Source organism: Triturus cristatus, chromosome 6 (assembly GCF_964204655.1).
Source record: "Triturus cristatus chromosome 6, aTriCri1.1, whole genome shotgun sequence".
Lineage (NCBI taxonomy): Eukaryota > Metazoa > Chordata > Amphibia > Caudata > Salamandridae > Triturus > Triturus cristatus.
Genome location: NC_140589.1, coordinates 376,949,692 through 376,972,174, shown reverse-complemented (window position 1 = coordinate 376,972,174; position 22,483 = coordinate 376,949,692). Strand labels below are relative to the sequence as shown.

General features: G+C 52.0%; 1 protein-coding gene across 6 annotated transcripts in view; it reads left to right on the top strand.

The window, feature by feature from the left end:
- LOC146817190 (ribonuclease H1-like) overlaps positions 1–22,483 on the top strand; it is a 405,826-nt gene that overhangs the window by 161,948 nt on the left and 221,395 nt on the right. For all 6 annotated transcript variants that reach the window (XM_085610764.1, XM_085610758.1, XM_085610759.1 and 3 more), the window contains one exon: positions 4,876–4,963. In XM_085610764.1, coding sequence (XP_085466890.1) covers positions 4,876–4,963 — 88 coding nt within the window. The remainder of the gene's footprint in view (positions 1–4,875; positions 4,964–22,483) is intronic.

Genomic DNA, 22,483 nt, shown 5'->3' with positions numbered 1-22,483 from the left:
GAACCTCTCCTAAGCGAATCTTACCACTCGCCCTACCAGGATCCACAATCATACTCTACCACACACTCCGACACGGATGTGTTGGGGGATTACATGGATGACCAAGTCCCCTACCACGGAGACATAGACCCTGATTACCAACAGGACCCTGATCAAACTTGGGGCGACCCTGTAGATCCAGGTGCACCTCTAGATGCACAGGACCCACAACTCTATGGGGCGAAAACATCTCCCACAGAGGACACTGCAGCGTTCAACGCTCTTATCGAACGTGCCGCAAATAATCATGGAGTGCAGCTTCACTCTGACACCATCGAGGACGACTTTCTTATGGACACCTTCGCATCCTCAAAGACATGTAAAAACTCTGCCCATGTTGAAAGGGGTCCTCAAACCAGCCAAGGACATCTTCAAAGAACCCACCAGGGCACGAGTGATAAACCCCAGGCTCGATAAGAAATACAGATCGGCGCCTGGGGACCCTACTTACATCAGAGGCCAATTACCACTAGACTCCATTGTCGTAGCGAATGCTCGCAAGAGGGCACACTCGCAGACAGGTGACGCTCCTCCCCCGGACAAAGAGTCCAAGGTGCTAGAGACCTCCGGCAAGCGAGTTGCCGCCCAGGCTGCCAACATATGGCGCATAGCCAACACTCAAGCGCTCCTCGCTCGCTACGATAGAGCGCACTATGACACATTGGAGCAACTACTCCAACATCTCCCTGACCAGTACAAAGAAGGTGCAGAAATTCTTATCAGAGAGGGACAGCTACTCACAAATGCTTCCATCAAGTGTGCACTAGATGCCGCAGACACGGCTGCCAGGGCCATTAACACAAGCGTCGTGCTGCGGCGACATGCCTGGTTGCGAATCTCCGGATTCAAACCGGAGGTGCAAAATAATATACTCAACCAGCCTGTCAACCCCGACTATTTATTCGGACCGGAGGTTGACACCACCCTTGAGAAAATAAAAAAGGACACGGACACCGCAAAGTCCATGGGGGCTCTCCAGACTCAGTCCTTTCGGAGCAGCTCCTTTCGTCGCTCCGGAAATAGAGGAGCAGGTAGAGGACAGGGGGTCACAGCAGACATACAACAAGGGCAATACACAAACCACCTACGATAAAAACACCCGGGGTGGATATCGTGGCTCCAGTACAAAGGGAAGAGGACGCGGCTACGGCAACACCAGGTCCTCCCCCAAGAACAAGCAGTGACGCCCTCTCCCTTCCTCCCGACAACATAACACCTGTCGGGGGAAGGCTACAAAGGTTCCTGTCCACGTGGAACTTCATCACCACGGACAGGTGGGTCAAAGATATTGTCAAATACGGTTACTGTCTAGAGCTAACCTCCACTCCACCCACAATTCCTCCAAGAAACCGTCCTATGTCCTCAGAGCACTTAACGCTCTTACAGCAGGAGGTGCAAAGCATGCTTCTAAAAGGCGCAATAGAGGTCGTACCCGTCCACGAGCAAGGTACGGGGGTGTACTCCCTGTACTTTTTAATACCGAAGAAGGACGGGTCACTCAGACCGATATTGGACCTGAGACCCCTAAACAGATACATTCTTTCCGAGCATTTTCACATGCTCACTCTCCAGCAAGTCCTCCCGCTGCTCAAGCAGGGAGACTTTCTAGCCACACTGGACCTCAAGGATGCGTATTTCCACATACCCATTCACCCATCACACAAAAAATACCTCAGGTTCACTGTTCAAGGACAGCATTACCAATTCAGAGTCCTTCCCTTCGGCGTGACAACGGCACCAAGGGTGTTTACAAAGTGCCTAGCTACTGTGGCGGCACATCTACGGAGGCAGCACATACACGTCTACCCTTACCTGGACGACTGGCTCGTTCAAGCGAAGTCAGCCCAGCAATGTGCCAGCCACATGTCCCGCACCATTCACCTCCTTCACAGTCTGGGGTTCTCACTAAATTACCCAAAATCCCATCTCCAGCCCGCACACGTACAACAGTACCTAGGTGCGACTATAGACACTCTGGCGGCCACAGCTCAGCCAAATTTAGTGAGGATCAACAGCATGCAAATGCTGATCTCCAGGTTCAAACCCCAACACTCACTTCCAGCACGAGTGTTCATGCAGTTGATAGGCATGATGGCCTCCTGCATTTTCATAGTCCCACACGCGAGATTACATATGCGCCCGCTTCAGGAGTGCTTAGCACGTCAGTGGAATCAGGCTCAAGGACAGTTGAAAGACCTAGTGTTGGTGAGCGGTCGGGCATACAACTCTCTGCATTGGTGGAATCCTCAAAACCTTTGCAAGGGCCGACCGTTCCAAGAGCCTGTTCCACAAATAGTACTGACAGCGGACGCGTCTCTCCAGGGATGGGGAGCTCATGTACTCCACTCACAGTGCAGGGACTATGGACGACACAACAGAAGAAGATGCACATCAACCTTCTGGAACTGATGGCAATCTTCTTGGCCATGAAGGCATTCAAAGTACATCTGTGCAACAAAGTCGTGTTGATCCGGACGGACAACATGACTGCCATGTACTACATACAGAAGCAGGGAGGAACACACTCTCCACAGTTGTCTCATCTGGCTCAGAGCATGTGGAAGTGGGCCATTCAGAGGAACATGTTCCTCATGGCAGAGCACCTCCCGGGCAAAGACAACCAGATGGCGGATCTGCTCAGCAGACACAGCCACCAGATGCACGAGTGGGAGTTACACCCATCAGTACTCCAACCGTACTTCCAGCAGTGGGGTCATCCAGAGATAGACCTCTTCGCCACAAGCGAAAACGCAAAATGCCAAAGCTTTGCCGCCAGGTTCCCACATCCGCAGTCGCAGGGCAATGCGATATGGATGAACTGGTCCGGCAGATTTGCGTACGCTTTTCCCCCAGCGCCGTTGATACCGCTGGTGGCTCGCAAACTCAGACAACACTCCCTGACACTCGTCCTAGTTGCTCCCACGTGGGCACGCCAACCATGGTACACCACCTTCCTCGAACTTTCCGTGGTGCCGCATCAAAGGCTGCGGATCAAACCCGCGCATTTGACGCAGAACCATGGAGAGATTCAGCACCCAGATCCGCAACAGCTGAACCTGGCAATCTGGCTCCTGAAGTCCTAGAGTTTGGCTACCTCAACCTGCCACCTGACTGTATGGACATCATCAAGGAGGCCAGGAGACCCACTACAAGAGCTTGCTATGCAGCCAAATGGAAAAGGTTCGTCATTTATTGCAGTAATAATGACATTAACCCGCTGGACGCATCCATCCAAAACATAATTTGTTACCTCTTACACCTATACCGATGCAATCTGGCGTACACCTCTATACGTGTCCATTTGACAGCAATATCAGCCTATCTGCAAACCAGGCAGCACCTCTCACTATTCAGAGTGCCTGCCATCAAAGCATTCTTGGAAGGACTCAAACGAGTCATTCCACCAAGCCACCCACCGGCTCCGATGTGGAACCTCAACTTGGTCCTCACACGCCTGATGGGTCCACCCTTTGAACCTCTCCACTCATGCGAGATTCAATTCCTCACCTGGAAAGTAGCTTTCCTAGTAGCAATCACTTCTTTAAGAAGGGTTAGTGAACTCCAGGCACTAACAGTTCAAGAGCCATTTATACAGGTTCACGCAAACAGGGTCGTACTACGTACCAACCCCAAATTCATGCCCAAGGTAATCTCGCAGTTCCACATGAATCAAACTATTGAACTGCCCGTTTTCTTCCAAAACCCACAAACTGTCGCGGAACGAGCACTCCATACACTAGACGTACGGAGGGCCCTCATGTACTACATCGACAGGACTAAACCCTTTAGGAAGACAAAACAACTGTTCGTTGCCTTTGCCCCACACCACAAGGGTAACGCCATCTCCAAAGCAGGGATAGCCAGATGGATAGTTAAGTGTATTCAGATTTGTTATCAAAAGGCAAAACGCACATTAACTATTCCCCCACGAGCCCACTCAACACGTAAGTTAGGGGCCTCCATGGCTTTTCTAGGAAATATTCCCCTGCATGATATATGTAGAGCAGCCACCTGGTCCACTACACATACATTTACCAAACACTATTGTGTAGATGTGCAATCAAAACAGCAGGCAGCTGTAGGACAGGCTGTTCTCAAAACTCTTTTTCAGACCGCTGCAGCTGGCACTGGTAGCCGCCGCTAATAAGAGGGCACTGCTATATATTCTATGCACAGATATGAATTCAGCAGCCCACATGCCTCGAACTGAATATGCTACTTACCAGTATGCATCTGTTCTTGGCATGTAGGGCTGCTGACATTCATATCGCCCTCCCTCCTCCCCGGCGCCTGTAGCAGCTGCAGCTCTCAGAATTACTGTAAGCATGGTCATCACTTTCTGTATCTACTCCATCACTGCCACAATGGCGAAATACAATCTGAGGATGGAGAGGATGCCCATGCGCACTGTAGTCCAGGGGAGGAGTCACCTATCCCAGGATACCTCGAAGACTCTTCCAGGACAACAACGTGCAAACATCCGGACCCAACACTAGGCGGCGATCTATGCACAGATATGAATGTCAGCAGCCCTACATGCCAAGAACAGATGCATACTGGCAAGTAGCATATTCATTATTGAGAGGACTGCAATGATCACCTTCTCTCCCCATTCTGTCACAATTGTTTCTATTGATACGTTTTCATTAATCTCTATAAAGTGTGCTGTTTGGCCATAGAAGTTTCATCACCAAAAGTATAATTTCAAAAATCTGGTCTCAGTATGTTCTTGTACAGTATATCTTACACTTAGCATTCTGTCTTAAATTGTTGGTGATGGTTTCCTACAATTCTGATTTGAAAAAATAAAGAGTCTTTCTGCTTTCAATTCTACAGTGGTGTACACCGATGGTAGCTGTGCCAATAATGGCAGGTCTGGTGCTCGTGCTGGAATTGGTGTATACTGGGGAGAAAACCACCCTCTGTAAGTACAAGCATTGGCAAAGGGAGGATGTATTGGCGTTGTCAATGTTTGCTTTAGACATGTACAACAGCGCTGCTGCTATGCATTGTATGGCCTGCCATTGTATAGATAGGTATTGTATGGTCTGTCTTTGTATGATATGTTAACGGAGAGAGGTGTCGAGGGACAGGGAGGGTTGGAGGGAGGGTCAAACTCATGTGGACCCAGGGTGGGATTGAGGTAGTGGGTAAAGGCAACACCAAGGGAGAGAAGGCAACACGTGTGAATATTATGTCTGCAGTCGAACTAAAGTGTGTTCGCGCACTCCCATAATAAACATAGTCAACTATGGTGTAGCATGTTTGAAACGGTAATAGAAGGCGAAATAGAGAGGGGGGTGGAAGGCTCGTCAAGAGGGTTAGTACAAAGAAGTGTCATGGCTGCAATACAATTAAAACAACAAAAGTAAGACAAATTATAATTTTATGTGCATTCAGCAAATACTTTTTCTCCACTGTGGTGGAGCAAGTTTGAAGCAGTAACGGAGATCGAGAGTGAGAAGTCAAAGCCATGGGGACAGGTTGGGAGTTGGGGGGGCGAGGGGCTGCAAAGGCAAAAAGCAAATTTCACAATTTTACAAGCTCATGCAGTCTGGAAATAAACTTCCTGTACCACTGCGAGACATTTAGTAAGGAGCTTTAGAAAGTGCTCCTAAAGGCTGCAGGCGGATCAGGTACAGTGCATGTGTGCCGGGCACCATTTGTCAGCCTGCGTGATCACTTTTGCGGCAGCTTTGATGTTCTCAGTGAGCAGCGCGGCCACTGAACATCAAAGCGGCTGCGAAAGTGCACACCATTTGCCAGCCTGCGTGCCTCTCTCCACCTTAGTGCGCGCGATGTGCCCTACCCCTTCCCTTGTAAATGTAAATGTAGTTGAGCTTATATAGCGCACAGCTACCCGCTGTGGGTTTCCCGGCACTTGCTTAGGGAACCCGTCCTGGTATTCCCCTGTGAGATAGCAGGGTATCCACAAGGTGAAAGTCAGGCATCCCGCCGCGAGGGGCTGTTGTGGAGATTAAGCAAGCTATTGCCCAGAGTCGCAGAGTGTGAACCCGTGAGTCGAGGAGGCACCGGGGCGAGAATTATCGAGTCCGTGGAATTTTTAGCCCAAGACCCGCCGAGGCGTGGAATTGAACCCTGGTCCAGGACCGATCTCAGCTTCCGGGTCTGCCGCCTCTAACCCCTGAGCCACACTTCTCCCTTATCTCAATTCCTGCTTGTTTTGAGTGGAGACTCATGCTTTTTAGGTCTCTCCTGAGCCAGCGCTTTAGCGCTGCTCTGGCGAGAGTTTTAGTAAGCAGGTTTTGGAAGTGCCAACTAGTGGCTTTTTTCAGGCCTCCAGCTTGCATTTGCGATGTCGTGCACGCGCACAGCTGGCAGGCTTTCCTCCCTCTCACCTGCTCCTTCGCATGGCAGGTTTTTCTCCCCCTCACCTGCTCCTCCCCATTACTAGCTAATCAAACTGCAACAGCGAGACATGCCACTGCGCAAGCGGGGCGCTTCCAATCCATATGTTTTTTTACTGGTTTCTGTTTCTTTTTGCAGACCCTCTCTCCTTCTACATGTCGCGTCTGTGTCCTTTCAAACAACCCCCATTATCTCTCGGCCCCTCGCTACCACCAATCCCGTTCCAAACTGTCGTCTTCTGTTACTAAATGCAACATTGTCCCCAGGTTAAAACACTTAAAGGGGAAGGCCGACTCCAGACCTGGTATCAGAATGCAAGTCACTCCTCCTTTCCCGCATTTCCGAGCTGCTTTCTGCCCTTCAGGGTCCGTGTCTCTCTGCAGGGCCCCGAATTACTGTGACGTTATCTACACTCGTTCAATCACTGTCGTGGCACCGCGCTCACTTACTGATAAGATACCCATGCTACAGCATTTAGAGAAACTGCCTTCTCCAAACAGAGCCTGCAAGTCCAGTTTCTCTCACAGATAAATATCGACTGATCTCGTTATCGATTGAATGCTTTCAGAGGTTTTGTATCCTGAAGGGCTTGATAAAGGGGCAAGAAAGGTGACAAAAGATTGGTACTGGGTCCGGGAGCTATAATGGCCGCCTCGTGCATCAGCGCAATCTAAGATGAGGCCGAAGTATTTGGCAAAAACATTAGATTCACCGACAACTTAATTCCTCCCCTATCTCCAATCTGTCTTTAAACTTACCGGGCAATTTAGTCTTCGTGTCACTGATGTTTATCACCCAAATGTGCCCCTACGAGGAACTGCACTCATTAATCTGCTTCTGCTTTCGAACAATAAACAGCCTGTTCTCCCCTAAATGCGAAAGCAGCCACACTAGAAACATGCGTACAGCGAGTGACCATTCCTCTGATCACTGTATGCTGATGACTTGTCATTTTGAATCTATGCCCTACATTTTTATTTCTAGTTAAAACAAAACCAAATCAGTTCTCTGCTTGTTCCTTTACTGTAGACCCGGAGTCTAATCGCACGCAGGTTTTATTTATTTTAATTGTCGACAATTTAAGGTCGAGCTGTGTCCTGTTACCCCACGAAGAATACAACAAGCATTTGGATAGCCAATAGGTCTCGCCTTTGGGACCTTATAAGTGTTTAACCATGCAACAGTTAATGTTGCACCAAGGATATTCTGCTGCTGAACTAAATACTTATAAGGTCCCAAAAGCGAGACCTATTGGCTATGCTAATGCTTGTTAAGCTAATATTTCTCTAAATTCCGCTACTAATTGTTGTCAGATGTTGGGACGTATGGCACTCATCCCTCCCCCTTTCTTAATTCTTCTGCCGGCCTCGCGTGACCGGCGGTGCCCCTTTTCTCACCGAACATTATTGTGCTGCCCCCCCACTCTACTCCGGTATCCGTCCTTCCAACGGGTTCGGGGGATTTCCCCCTCCTTTAGCGGGACCAGGGGGCGTGGCTCTTATCACGCAGTCGATGATGATAGTGCTACCAACCGGTGTCTTCCCGCTGATGCAGTGCTGCGTCCAGCCGCTTCGGGGCGCTAGAAGAAACGAGGACGTCGGCGCTCCTTACAAGACCGACCCCTTGCTGGGACACAGGTCAGCGACTTAGCAGTACAATTAAATTCATTGAAGGCAAAAAGCTTAAACCTCAACACTTTTGCCTTCTGGCGGTTAGAAGAGCTGTCGTCTCATTTACTTTGGGGTGTGAACTAGACGTGCCACCCATGTTTGTTAAGAGGATGGTGATAGACACAATTGGTTTTATGTCAAAACGTTTTGTTCGAGGCATATGAGCTGCTGCAGTCACATTATTGCATTAGATCGCCGCCTAGTGTTGGGTCCGGATGTTGCACGTTGTTGTCTTGGAAGAGTCTTCGAGATCTCACGAGATAGGTGACTCCTCCCCTGGACTACAGTGCGCATGGACAGCTCCTCCATCGTCAGATTGTTTTATTCCGCCATCGGGTTCGGATGTACTTCTGCGACACCAACTTCGACTCCGAAGTTTTCAACTTTATTCACAGCAAATCAAAGTTATATCGACGGGATTGCTCTCCGGTCGATACCCTACAACTTTACAGGACTCTATTTCTCATATTTTCATCGACACAGGCCTCCGGGCCTATCGACGCCACTCGGGCCTCGGGCCCATGGAAAGAACCCCTTCAAAAAATGCCCCCAGTGTGGTGCTAAATACCCACATACGGATCATCACCCGGTGTGCAACAGATGTCTATCTCCGGAGCATAAAGAAGACTGCTCAGCCTGCGCACTCTTCCGTTCCAAAAAGATAATCAGGAACCGAAGGGTCAATCGACAAGTGATGCATCGACAAGCAGCAGCATCGGCACCGGACGATATCTTCGACCCCTCGGATGCCGAGGACTCGGACGACCTACAGCTCGTCAGTCGAATCTGACTCAGATGACCCTATCCCAGCGGGGCAGCACGTAAGTACCGATGCCCCTGTCCCAATCACCCCACATAAGGCTCCGGTCAAGACCTCGCCACAAGGCCTTCGTCACGATCGAAATATCCCTTCGGAAACCCCACCCTCTGGCCCGGCTCCGAAGATAATAGAAAAGCCTTTCGGTAGCTCGGGACCGAGCAAACCGTATCTCCCTACACCAAAAATGCCTTTGGCGCCGAGAAACACATACGGCACCAACTCCGGCTCCGGCGCTGAAAGACTCGACCGTTCCCAAAAACGTCGAGCCGAAGCATCTCGAGCCGAAAACGGTCGATCCCAAGAAAAATATCGACCCGAAAAAGACTAACTGTGAGAAAGTGCCCTCTTTCTTGCATGTTATGCCCCCACTTTTTGCTAAATTGCTGAATGTACTTTGAGTGTACCCTGGACTCCTGCCAATCAGGTGCCCAGGGCCTATGTTCCTTCCTTAAACACACAAACTCCAAATTGGTAAACCCTGGCCACATGTCAGCCCCTACTAAATGGTACCCTAGGTACCCAGGGCCTTGTGACCAAGGAAGGCCCTAAAGGGCTGCAGCACTCATTGTGCCACCCTTAGGGGCCCTGTACCCTTACACACACACTGCCTTTGCAGGCTGAGTGTCTGGGTGCAGGACAAAATGAAGAGTCGACATGGCACACATCCCTGTGTGCCATGCCCAACACCCACACTGCCAAGGCATATGTCAGTCACCCCTCTGGCTGGGTGCCTTATGCCCCTGGTGTGGGCACAGGCGCAGGAGCTCTGTGCCCCTACAGTACCCAGGTGTAGGAAGGTGGATATCTGACTATGGTTACCCCCAACTTTTTGCCTAGTGTCTAGCTGGTTTTTCGACTTAGTTGGCCTGAGATCCTGCCATTCAGGGTCTCAGGCTGTCTGCTCTCTTTAAAATGGACTCCATGTACCCTAGGTACATTCCCAATTGGTAAGGATCACCTTATTGGACCCTGTACAGTGTACCCTAGGTACCCAGGGCATAGGTGTACCCTAGGCCTCCCAGGGGCTGCAGCATGTATTATGCCACCCCTGGTCTGGCCTCCCAATCAGACACAACTGGCTGATCACTCAGCTGGGGCAAGGTCGTGTAATCACCCCATGCTTAGGTGTAGTATTCCTATACCTACCTTATATATAGACACATGTGTACCTATCAGTCACTCCTATGGCAGGCCTTAACAATCCTGGAGGCAGAGTGCTTGGTAACATGTGAGATGGTGCTCTAGCATGAGCTGAGCCTGTCTGCAGCTTTCGGAACCAAGTCCTTATAGCTGTTCTATGATATAGCCTACCATATACTCTTAAAGTGCCTTATAATCTTAAACGGTTATGGTAACTATGGTTTGGCTTTATCAAAACATGTTGTGTAAGGTGTCTAACACTTTGGAATAATACCCCCATACCATTTCTGGTGATGAGGATATTATTCCCCCCCTCTAGAGGGAGAGACATGTTAAAATCCTACTTTGCTGTTTAACTCTAACCAAAGCCTCAGCATCACAAAATGGATGCTGCTGCCACAGACACAAGTCTGACCTCCTGCTGCTGGGAGTGATCCCAGCCAGGGAGGCCTGGACAATAGGTTTCCTGCTTGGGGAGGTGCTAGCACCTCCCCAGACAGCCTTTAGTGTATTGGGGCAGGGTGGGCTGAAAGGAATGAGACATGCCTGGGGCACACAAGGTGTTCCTTGCATAGTCCAGTTCAAACCGGCGCTGGGGCACTCCAGCCCCAGCTCTGGCACGAAACTGGACAAAGGGAAGTGGGTGTAACCACCCCCTCCCAGGTCCCACCCATAAGGCGTGACCTAGCAGGTATCCCAGCCCCCCAGATTAGTATAAGAGTGGGAGTTGGGCCTCAAGACTTTAGATTATCCTGAACCTGCAAAACTGAACAGAAACTCTGGACCTTCGACATTCGACGAAAGAAGAAGACTGAAGAATCTCCCTTGTAGCCAAGGAGTGGCTACCCTGTGCAAACAGGCACCATCAAGAGACTACCCTTTGCTTTGCGACCGTTCTACGAGGAACCGACTGCAGAGCCCGACCAGAGCCTTGACTTCCAGACTTCTCCGACCCTCATCCACATCTGCAGCAGAGCTGAGATCCGTGGAGGCGACGAGCGACGTGGGACCGGCTACCTGGGAAAAGTGGCTAGTAACTTACAGCGCAGCTTCTGAGGTACCCTCGAAGTTGTGCACCGGGGATTGAGAAGCCCCAACCCCAAGCACCATCTGCACCGAAGATCAGCCCCCCACACTCCACGAGTCCTGCGTGGGGCCCTTCAGCATTTTCCTGCTTGCCGCGTCTGTCCGGTTGCTTGCCCGCTGGCTAGTGGCCTCTGTGACGACGCACCCTGAAATCTTCTGCGCTGGTTTGGCTCCTCCAGACTGGCTCCCGCTTCTCTGCAAAGAAGAAGCACCCCAGACCTTCCTGGTCTGCACCAGAAGCAAGTCCTTTGTTCTTCGTGGGTTCCGCTTGCCAAGGCTTGGTGAGTCCTAGTCCAACTTCGACGCCGCCGACAGCAAGAGCCTTCGTGGGACAGCTCGCCTCCTGGTCCTGGTCGTCCTCGCCGCTTCCTGGTCCTCCTGGCTGCAGCGACAAGCTTCACCTTCACCTGCAACTCTTCACGACATCGCCTGGTTCCTTCCTGGTTCCACGTGGTCACTGGCTAGTGACCTTGACTCTGTCCCTTCTGCTTGCAGGTTTCTTCTCTTCTTGATCCCAGCCTTGGGATCCACCGGACACTCTCCCCTGACTGCCTGTCAGCATCTTTTTCAGGCATCCATAGGAGTCGACGACGAAAACGACGCATCTTCACCCCTATGCACCCGCAGCCTGTGGGCTAGGTAACTTGGGTACTCCGGTGCTCATCAGGATAGTGACTATCCTAGTGTCTAGTTTTCAAGTCTCAACTTCCTAGCTACTCCGGAAGTGTCCTAAATCTACCGTTTTCTAAACTGTACTATTGCTATTGACTTTTACGCATTACGCGTGAGTGTTTCCACTCTGCACACGAATCCCGTGGGCCTCCCACTTCCTAACTAACGCTAGTGTAGTGTAGCCCCAGCGATTCCCTAGGCCTATTCTATTTCCGTGACAGTGGTTCTTATACCACTTGCTTAGTATATGGTTTGCGTGGCCCCTAGGGCCTAACTGTATTACTTACCTGTGTGACTTAATGTATGCATAAATAAGACTGTGTTGTACTTACCTCTAATCTCATAAAGAGTGCTGAGGGTTTGCTTAGAATAAATACACTTTATTTTATATATATATCTGTTGTGGTGTCCTTTCATTTGGTATTCAAGGGATTATATATGGTATCACAGCTGGCTTCACATGCCATTCAGAGTTTAGCCTAAGACTGCTCTTGTCCATGCTACCACTAGGATAGCTGGTCTATAAGGTTGACTTTACAACCAATCACCATAAGGGTATTTGGACTGATATAAGGTGTACACTATAACTAGTGACATCATACATCAGGCCAACTTCTCACAAAGCTGTCCTAAAAACTCTATTCCAAACTGCTGCAACGGATACAGGTGACCACCGCTAGGGGAGACACTGCTATATAGTCTATCCGTAGTGTGTGATCTGCAGCTCATATGCCTCGAACGGAATATGCTACTTACCAGTATGCATCTGTTCGAGGCATGTGGGCTGCTGAATTCATATCTGTGCATAGATCGCCGCCTAGTGTTGGGTCCGGATGTTTGCACGTTGTTGTCCTGGAAGAGTCTTCGAAGTATCCTGAGATAGGTGACTCCTCCCCTGGACCATAGTGCGCATGGGCATCCTCTCCATCCTCAGATTGTTTTTTTCCGCCATTGGGTCCGGATGTGCTTATCTTGACTCAAGTTAGGAAAAACTTTTTTCAGGCCAAAAGGCCTTTAGTTCGCGTCGGTACTGTCCCCGATCGGTATCGACAGTTACTTGTTAGTTTATTAACTTCTAAAACCACTTTTTCCCATCGACACCATCGACGATGGAATCGAGGACACCATTCAAGTGGTGTCCTGTTTGCAATGCGAAATATCCCCATATCGACGTCCACCCGGTGTGCAACAAATGCCTTTCACCAGATCACGACGAATCCACATGTATGGCCTGTGCCCGATTCCGATCCAAGAAGACCCTTCGGAATCGACGAGCGGCGAGACTTGAAGGGCAGCAAGCGGCACCGGCCCCGACCAACATCTTCAGCGCCGAGGACGAAGATGTGGAAGGCGTGGAGAACCTACCCTCCAGCCCCGCTTCCGAACACGATTCCGGATCGGAAGACATCGAAGAACAACTCTTTCATAGAGATGAGGACGACTCCGAGGTAGGAGACTACGATGAGGCCTTAGGGGCCGAAGAAAGTGGCTCCGGTGACGAGCAAGGCCTACCCGTGCAGACGGAGGATATCCCAGTGCGTCAGTCTATGGCTCCGGTCGAGGGATCGCCTTCGGGCCTTACCCAAGACCTATCTCGCAGTTCTATGGCCCCGCCCTCGGACATTCAGCGACAGCCATTAGGACCCAAACCGGCTGGTTTCCCTTCCTCGAAACCGAAACCAAAAGTCGTGTCGGTTCCACAGAAACCGAAACTGAAAGTGGTACTGGTCGGATCGAAGCCCACTACACCTTCGACGCCAGCAAAACCCGTCGGCACCGACCGCACCAAACGGGACTTCGGTGCCGAACTCGCAGCAGCAGACGTTGGCGCCGACACACGGAAAAAGGCCATCGGCACCGACAAACCGCCTCGGCACCAGGCACCGAAACAATCGGCTACGGCCACGAAGGTCAAAATGGCCGCTGCGTCGCACACCACTTCGAAAGCAGCACCTAAGGCCCAATCATCGACGCCGTCCACGGCTACCGCCTCTCCTCGACTCGATGACCCCGTGGCCCCGAAGAAGCCCACGCCTGCCTCTACTGAACCGCTCGTTAAACAACCGTCGGCGCTCCAGGTGCGACAAGTTGCAGAGTCCTTGCAACGCATCAAAGAAAAGGCAGCCCTCCAGGACACGTCGGGCCCAGAGCAGAAAAAAGCTCAAAAAGCTTCTCCAGCAACACCTCATCACTTTTGGCCTGCCGCCATCCACGGCGCCAAAAATGTTTGAAATAAGAACTCGTGTCACCCAAACTAGGATCACACCTGCCGAACGCTCTCCTACCGAGACGTCACCTTCTGTAGTAGGGGATCTCTGTGTATAGTCATAATCTAGTGAATAGTCCCGCCCATGTGCGCGGACCCCGGAGCAATAAAAATAATCTCTAAAAGGTGACAAATCATGCAGACCTGCATACACCTTTAAGAGAGAATTTAATTTAAAGACAGATAATGCAGCCTATACCCACAGGCTACACTGTCTAGTACTTCAACTAGAATTCCACCAAAATCCACAAACAGCACTGCCTGTCCAGTTTTTCTCCCCATAGGAAAAAACCCTGCCTCTACCAGCAAAAGCCACTGGAATGATAGAGAGGAAGGAGTGGACAGACAAGCCCCATAGGCTGCCATTATGTGGCTTGGAACAGGATACTGTGCCTTTAAGAAAACTTTCCAGTTTTCCAGAACTTTCCCCAGTATCCCAGAATGCCCAGCAGGTCCCATTTACTTTCAGTTCTTTTTTCCGGCTCCTGCTAGCAGGACCCTGGAGCATTGAGCTCTACCTTTTTCAAGGTTTTCATTGAGATTTTGGCAATTTTTGTCACTTTTTCTTGTGTTTAATAGCTGGTACTGTCAACATGCCTGGCTTGTTCGACAAGTGCCCGGAATGTGGTCGAAAGAAGGCTAAAACTGACCCACACGAGGTGTGCATAGCTTGCCTTCCCCAGTCCCACGTGCCTGAAAGCTGTACCATCTGCCACTCGTTTTCAGCAAGAACCCTGAGGGACAGGATGAAGAGCAGGCTTCAAGCTCTGGAGGAGCGAAGACTGAAGGCACCAGGTGGGTCTGGAGGGGCTGATTTGGCCCATGCTGAGGCCTCTGGGGGGCTCCCCAGGGGCAGGAAGACCAGTAAACGCTCCCACTCCGTCGACGTCGAGGGCGTCGACGGCGACGTCGAGGAGGATGACCACCGTCTGTTCGCCGTCTCCCCAGGGCTCTGGGGAGAAACGGCGTCGACGATCGGCGTCGAGGGACCTGAATAGGCCGCCGTCGACTACATCGGCGTCGTCGGCGACGACGCCGTCTTCGACGGCGTCCAGCGGTCGACGTCGAGAGAAGACCCGGCGTCGGCGTTCGGCGTCGAGGGATCGCAGCTCGCCGTCGATGAAGAGAAGGAGATCGACGTCGAGAAAGCGGAGGTCGCCGTCGAGGCGGAGGTCGCCGTCGAGGCGGAGGTCGCCGTCGAGGCGCAGGTCGCCGTCGAGGCGCAGGTCGACGTCGAGGCACACGTCGAGGAAGAGTCTCGCCGGGATCGGTGTACTCAGTGGTGTATACCCCGCCTCGGAGGTCTCCGTCGCCTCCTCCTCTCCCACCTCTGCCACCGCCTCCTCCACCGCCTCCTCCACCGCCACCTCCTCCACCACCGTCTCCACTTCCTCCACCGCCTCCTCCGCGGCCGCGGACTCTGTCTCCGCCACCCCGGCCTCTGTTGCTGCCAAGCACTCCTGCGGTGCCGCCGCCGGTCCCCCCGAGGTCGGTTTCCCTTCCACGGTACCCGACTCCGCCGCAAGGGACCCCGAAGCCACGACGCCCACAGTCGCCTGGACCAGCGAGACCGGCGGACAGGCCTAAGCCGAAGAGGTCGCGCTCCCGCTCTCACAGGAGGCGACGATCGCGGAGCCGAGGGCGATCCTCGTCAGACTCTAGACGACGCCGCAGAAGGTATAGGTCCAGGTCGCGCTCCTCGGACAGGGACCTTTCCCCGACGCTGTCGGACTCCCCGGGGACTAGGGTGTCGCCGGTGGACGACTTGGTCTCGTTCCAGGAGGTGCTGTTGCGAGGGGCTGCGAAGCTGAATATCACGGTGACGGTTCCAACACCCACGACGTCCGTGATATTTGAGACGCTTCATAAAAGACACTTGTCTCGCCCCCTCCTGCCTCTCGTGCCTGGACTGGTGGAACCAGCTTTGGAACTGTTCCTCACTCCTGCAACAGCGAAGGCCGCTCCGTCCAGGCTCATGAAGAAATATAGGGCCCCGGAGTCGGATCCGTCATTCTTGAGAGGGGACACGAAACCGGATTCGGTTATCGTGACGGCGGCGAGAAAACAACATGCGACCGCCCCGGCCTCCACGGTGCCACCGGACAAGGAAAGCCGCTGGCTGGACTCTGCGGGCAGGAAGGTGTGTGGTACCGCTGCCACCACGATGAAGGCGGCGAGTGCAGGGGCGTTGTTGGGCCGTTACGACTGGGCCCTGTGGGAATCCCTGCAGCAATATGCGGACCTCCTGCCACGAGACAAGAAGGAGGACTTCTTGGAGACGGTGCGCGAAGGCATGCTGGTTTCTAACCAAACGATCAGCGCAGCAGCGGATATATCGCTATTGGCCGCCCACGCCTACTGTCATGGCGTCCACCAGCGGCGGCATTCCTGGTTGCGCCTGACGTCCCTCAAGCCGGAGGCGCAGCAGAGAGTGGCCAACTTGCCCTTCTCGGGGGAGACCCTGTTCGGGAAGCATGCGGACGATGAAATGGTCCGCATGAAGGCTGAAGCGGAAACCCTGACGGCCGTCGGGTTAGAGAAGGCCGAGAAAAAGAAACGACCGTTCCAGAGGAGGTTCGGGTCGTCGGGCCGAGGGCGTGGGCAGGGCTCGGGACAGCAGCAGCCACAACAGCAGCAGTTCCGCAAGCCCTTCCAGAAGCGCCAGAGGGGCAGAGGTGGCCAGCAGGCTACTACCACAAACAAGGGCCCGGCCGGGTCTCGGCCCTGAGCTGTTACTTCCCCCTCAACCGTTACCCACTCCAGTGGGGGGAAGCATTCGATTTTTTCCGGCAGAGTGGAGAAAAATTACTCAGGACAAGTGGGTGCTGAATATTGTTTGCAATGGATACAGTCTTCGGTTCATCAGCCCGCCTCCAGCGATTCCGCCGGTCAGCTCTCGCTTCCAGCTGAGGGAGCTCCAGGCGGAGGCAGACATCTTGTTGAGAAAAAAGGCGGTAGAAGAAGTACCTTTGTCTCAAAGGGGAAGAGGTCTGTACTCTCGGTTCTTCCTCGTTCGCAAGAAGGACAAGAACGAGTTCAGGCCCACTCTGGATTTGAGGCAGGCAAACAAATGGATTTGCAGAGAGAAGTTCCGTATGCTTTCGTTGCACCAGATTTACCCTCAGCTGCAACGGGGAGACTGGCTCTGTGCCATAGATCTACAGGATGCGTACTTCCATGTGCCCATAGCGAGGAAGCACAGGAAGTTCCTGCGATTCCAAGTCGGCGCCAATCACTATCAATACACAGTACTGCCATTCGGGCTAAAATCTGCGCCCAGGACTTTTTCGAAGTGCATGGCGGTGGTGGCGGCACACCTGCGGAAGAACAAGGTGTTTGTCTACCCGTATCTGGACGATTGGCTGATCAAGGCGTCATCCTTCGAGGAAGCGCAAGAACACTTCCGTTGGACGTGCGAGCTCTTGACCAAGCTGGGGTTACACGTCAACATGTCCAAATCGGTCCCATCTCCGGTACAGTGCATACAGTACCTGGGGGCCTCCATAGATACGCGGTCAGCAAGCGTGTCTCCTTCGGAGGAGAGACGGTTATCACTCCTTCGGAAGGCTCAGGACCTCAGGACTGCTCCATCGACGACTGTGAGGAAGGTGTCGTCTCTGCTGGGATCGATGGCCTCCTGTATCTTCCTCACTCCGCACGCACGTCTACAGATGCGACCACTGCAGGAGTGCTTGGAGGATCAGTGGGATCAGAAGACAGGCTCTTGGGACGACAAGATCCGACTGTCTCTACATGCTCGTCAGTCTCTGAAGTGGTGGTGTTCGGCGGAAAACCTCCTCAAGGGGGTTCCCTTCCACAAGGACATTCCCACGACGAATGTGGTGACGGATGCTTCTCTCCAGGGCTGGGGTGCGCATTCCGGGGACCTGCAGATTCAGGGGAAGTGGTCTCCTTTGGAATCGACGTACCACATCAATTTCCTGGAACTCAGAGCTGTCTTCCTGGCACTGAAGGCTTTCCTTCCGTCCTTCCAGACCAACTCGCTGCTGATACAGACGGACAATACAACCACGATGTATTACCTCAACAAGCAGGGGGGGTCGAGATCGCGCACTCTGTCGCAGGAGGCGCAGGCGATCTGGCGCTGGCTGCTGGCCCGAGGATTGACTATCACGGCCACACATCTGCCAGGGGTGCAGAATGCTCAGGCAGACGCCTTGAGCAGGCTGATTCAGGAAAACCACGAATGGGTCATAAACGACGAAGTACTAGGAGAAGTCTTCGCAAGGTGGGGGACTCCAGACGTAGATCTGTTCGCCACCGCCGAAAACAGCAAATGCCGAGACTTCGCATCCAGGTACTACCAGCGGGGGACGCTGGGGAATGCGCTATGGATCGATTGGTCGAACAGCTTTCTGTACGCTTTTCCACCCATTCCCCTGATTCCGGCGGTGCTCATCAAGCTGTCCCAGTCCAGGGCGCGGATGATCCTGATCGCCCCGGAGTGGCCCAGGCAGTGGTGGTTCACGGACCTTCTTCATCGGTCTCTCCTTCCTCACATGCGGTTGCCGTGCAGGCCGGACCTTCTCACGAAGTTCGGGGGGCGGATGGTGCACCCCAACCTCTCGTCTTTGAGTTTGGCGGCATGGCTCCTGAAATAGTGCAATACGGTCATCTGAATCTACCAGACGATTGTATGGACATTCTGAAGGAGTCTAAGCGACCTTCCACTAGGACATCCTATGCTTACAAGTGGAAGAGGTTCTGTATCTGGTGTAAGTCCAAGAACTTTGATCCGACAACATGTAAGGAAGATGTCATCCTTCCATACCTTTTGCATCTGGCGCAGTCTGGCCTTAATTTCCATTCCATTAAGGTTCATCTGGCTGCTTTGACTGCTTACAGGAAGTGCCCTTCACAGACGTCCTTCTTTCAGATTCCTGTGGTCAAGGATTTTTTGGAAGGCTTGAAGGTGTTCCCTCCTGTCAGACTTCCCTCGCCTTCTTGGGACTTAAATGTGGTGCTGTCCAGACTGATGAGAGAGCCTTTTGAACCTATTCACAAGGCTTCATTGCAGCACCTATCCTGGAAGGCGGCGTTCCTAGTGGCCATTACATCGGCCCGCAGGGTGAGTGAACTTCAGGCATTATGTTGTCAAGAACCTTATACTGTGTTTCATGCTGCTAAGGTTGTGATGCGTACTCACCCTAAGTTCCTTCCTAAGGTTATCTCTGACTTTCATGTCAATCAGACCATAACTTTACCTACGTTCTTTCAGAATCCCTCTTCACCAGCGGAAAGGGCTCTCCATTCCCTGGATGTCCGTAGGGTGTTGAAATTTTATCTGGATAAGACCAAGGATATTCGTAGGTCTGACCAATTGTTTGTTAATTATGGCTCAGTCAGGACTGGTCTTGCGACCTCTAAGCAGTCCATCTCTCGGTGGATTGTGTCCTGCATACAGTTGTGTTATCAAAAGGCTAATAAGACCTTAGGGGGTAAACCTAAGGCTCATTCCACCAGGGGCAAAGCTGCCACGACGGCTTTGCTGCGTAATGTTCCGATTGCGGAAATCTGTAAGGCGGCCACTTGGAAGTCGGTCCATACCTTTGCTGCGCATTACTGTCTGGACTCGGATGCCAGGGCAGATGCTCAGGTTGGGCAGGCTTCGCTGCGAAATTTGTTCGCACAGTAGTGGTTGTGTCTTATGTGTTCTCCACCGCTTTTGTTGTGTGGGGATGGGCTTGCCATTCTATTCACTAGATTGACTATACACAGAGATCCCCTACTACAGAAGGAGTAGTTTCTTTTCTGTAACTCCAGTTCTGTAGTAGGGGTATCTCTGTTATAGTCATAAGCGCCCGCCCTCCTCCCCGGTGGAGAGATACTTATTCATATGGAGAATGCTACAGGTCTGGCGTGCTACGCCTTCAAAAAGAACTGAAAGTAAATGGGACCTGCTGGGCATTCTGGGATACTGGGGAAAGTTCTGGAAAACTGGAAAGTTTTCTTAAAGGCACAGTATCCTGTTCCAAGCCACATAATGGCAGCCTATGGGGCTTGTCTGTCCACTCCTTCCTCTCTATCTTTCCAGTGGCTTTTGCTGGTAGAGGCAGGGTTTTTTCCTATGGGGAGAAAAACTGGACAGGCAGTGCTGTTTGTGGATTTTGGTGGAATTCTAGTTGAAGTACTGGACAGTGTAGCCTGTGGGTATAGGCTGCATTATCTGTCTTTAAATTAAATTCTCTCTTAAAGGTGTATGCAGGTCTGCATGATTTGTCACCTTTTAGAGATTATTTTTATTGCTCCGGGGTCCGCGCACATGGGCGGGACTATTCACTAGATTATGACTATAACAGAGATACCCCTACTACAGAACTGGAGTTACAGAAAAGAAACTACTCCATCTCACATCATCGATGCCGACACCGGCAGAATTATGCTCCACAAGCGGAGAATATCTTCCGAACACGCTTTGGACTCCTACCGGATCCCGCTGAAGAAAAAGCTGCCAGCAGATTCGGAGCCAGTTCTTTACGAACGTCTCCATACCTCCTACCCAGATCCACAGTCCTTCTCCCCGACACACTCCGAAACCGACGTTTTGGAGGAATATATGGGTGACGACTTCCCCTACCCAAGAGAGATGGACCCTGAGGGCCAACAGGACCCTGACCAGGCTTGGGATGACCCTGTAGACACAGGTGCACCTATGGATACACAGGACGCGCAGCTCTATGGCGCAAAAACGTCTCCCACAGAGGACACTGCCGCATTCAACGCCCTAATTGAACGTGCTGCGGAAAATCATGGTGTGCAACTCCACTCTGACACAATCGAGGACGATTTTCTAATGGATACTTTCGCATCCTCAGAAAGGAATATCAAAACTCTACCCATGCTAAAAGGTGTCCTCAAACCAGCAAAGGACATTTTCAAAGAACCCACCAGGGCAAGAGTGATAAACCCCAGAATCGACAAAAAATATAGGTCGGCGCCTGGGGACCCTACGTACATTAGAGACCAGTTGCCTCTAGATTCCATGGTAGTCGCAAATGCTCGCAAACGGGGGCACTCGCAAACAACTGGGGATGCTCCTCCCCCGGACAAAGAATCCAAGGTACTAGAGACTTCCGGCAAACGGGTTGCAGCCCAGGCAGCTAACATATGGCGTATTGCCAATACACAGGCGCTCCTAGCTCGCTACGATCGCGCACACTATGACACATTAGAAACCCTACTCCAACATCTCCCTGACCAATACAAAGAGGGAGCAGAGATCCTCATCAGGGAGGGACAACTCCTCACAAACGCATCCATTAAGTGTGCACTGGATGCCGCAGATACAGCTGCCAGAGCAATAAACACCAGCGTCATGCTACGACGACACGCCTGGTTACGAATCTCCGGATTCAAACCTGAGGTTCAAAATAACATTCTCAATCAGCCGGTCAACCCCGACTACTTATTCGGGCCGGAAGTTGACGCCACCCTAGAGAAAATAAAAAAGGACACAGACACTGCAAAGTCCATAGGGGCTCTCCAAACACAGACCTTTCGGAGTGGCTCCTTTCGTCGCCCCGGGAATAGAGGAGCAGGCAGAGGACAGGGGTCACAGCAAACCTACAACAAGGGCAACACACAAAGTACCTACGATAAAAACACCCGGGGTGGGTATCGTGGCTCCAGCACAAAGGGCAGAGGACGCGGATACGGCAATACCAGGTCCTCCCCCAAGAACAAACAGTGACGCCCTCTCCCTTCCTCCCGACCACATAACACCTGTCGGGGGAAGGCTACAAAGGTTCCTGTCCACGTGGAACTCCATCACCACGGACAGGTGGGTCAAAGATATTATCAAACACGGTTACTGCCTAGAATTAACCTCCACTCCACCCACCCTACCTCCAAAAAAACGTCCTATGTCCTCAGAGCACTTAACGCTCTTACAGCAGGAGGTGCAAAGCATGCTTCTAAAAGACGCAATCGAGGTCGTACCCGTCCACGAGCAAGGTACGGGGGTGTACTCCCTGTACTTTTTAATACCAAAAAAGGACGGGTCACTCAGACCTATATTAGACCGGAGACCCCTGAACCAGTACATTCTTTCCGAGCATTTTCACATCCTCACTCTACAACAAGTCCTCCCGCTGCTCAAGCAGGGAGACTTTCTGGCCACACTGGACCTCAAGGATGCGTATTTCCACATACCCATTCACCCCTCACACAAGAAATACCTCCGGTTCACTGTTCAAGGGCAGCACTACCAATTCAAAGTCCTTCCCTTCGGCGTGACAACAGCACCCAGGGTGTTCACAAAATGCCTAGCTACTGTGGCGGCACATCTACGGAGGCAGCACATACACGTCTACCCTTACCTGGACGACTGGCTCGTTCAAGCTAAGTCAGCCCAGCAATGTGCCAGCCACATGTCCCGCACCATTCACCTCCTTCACAGTC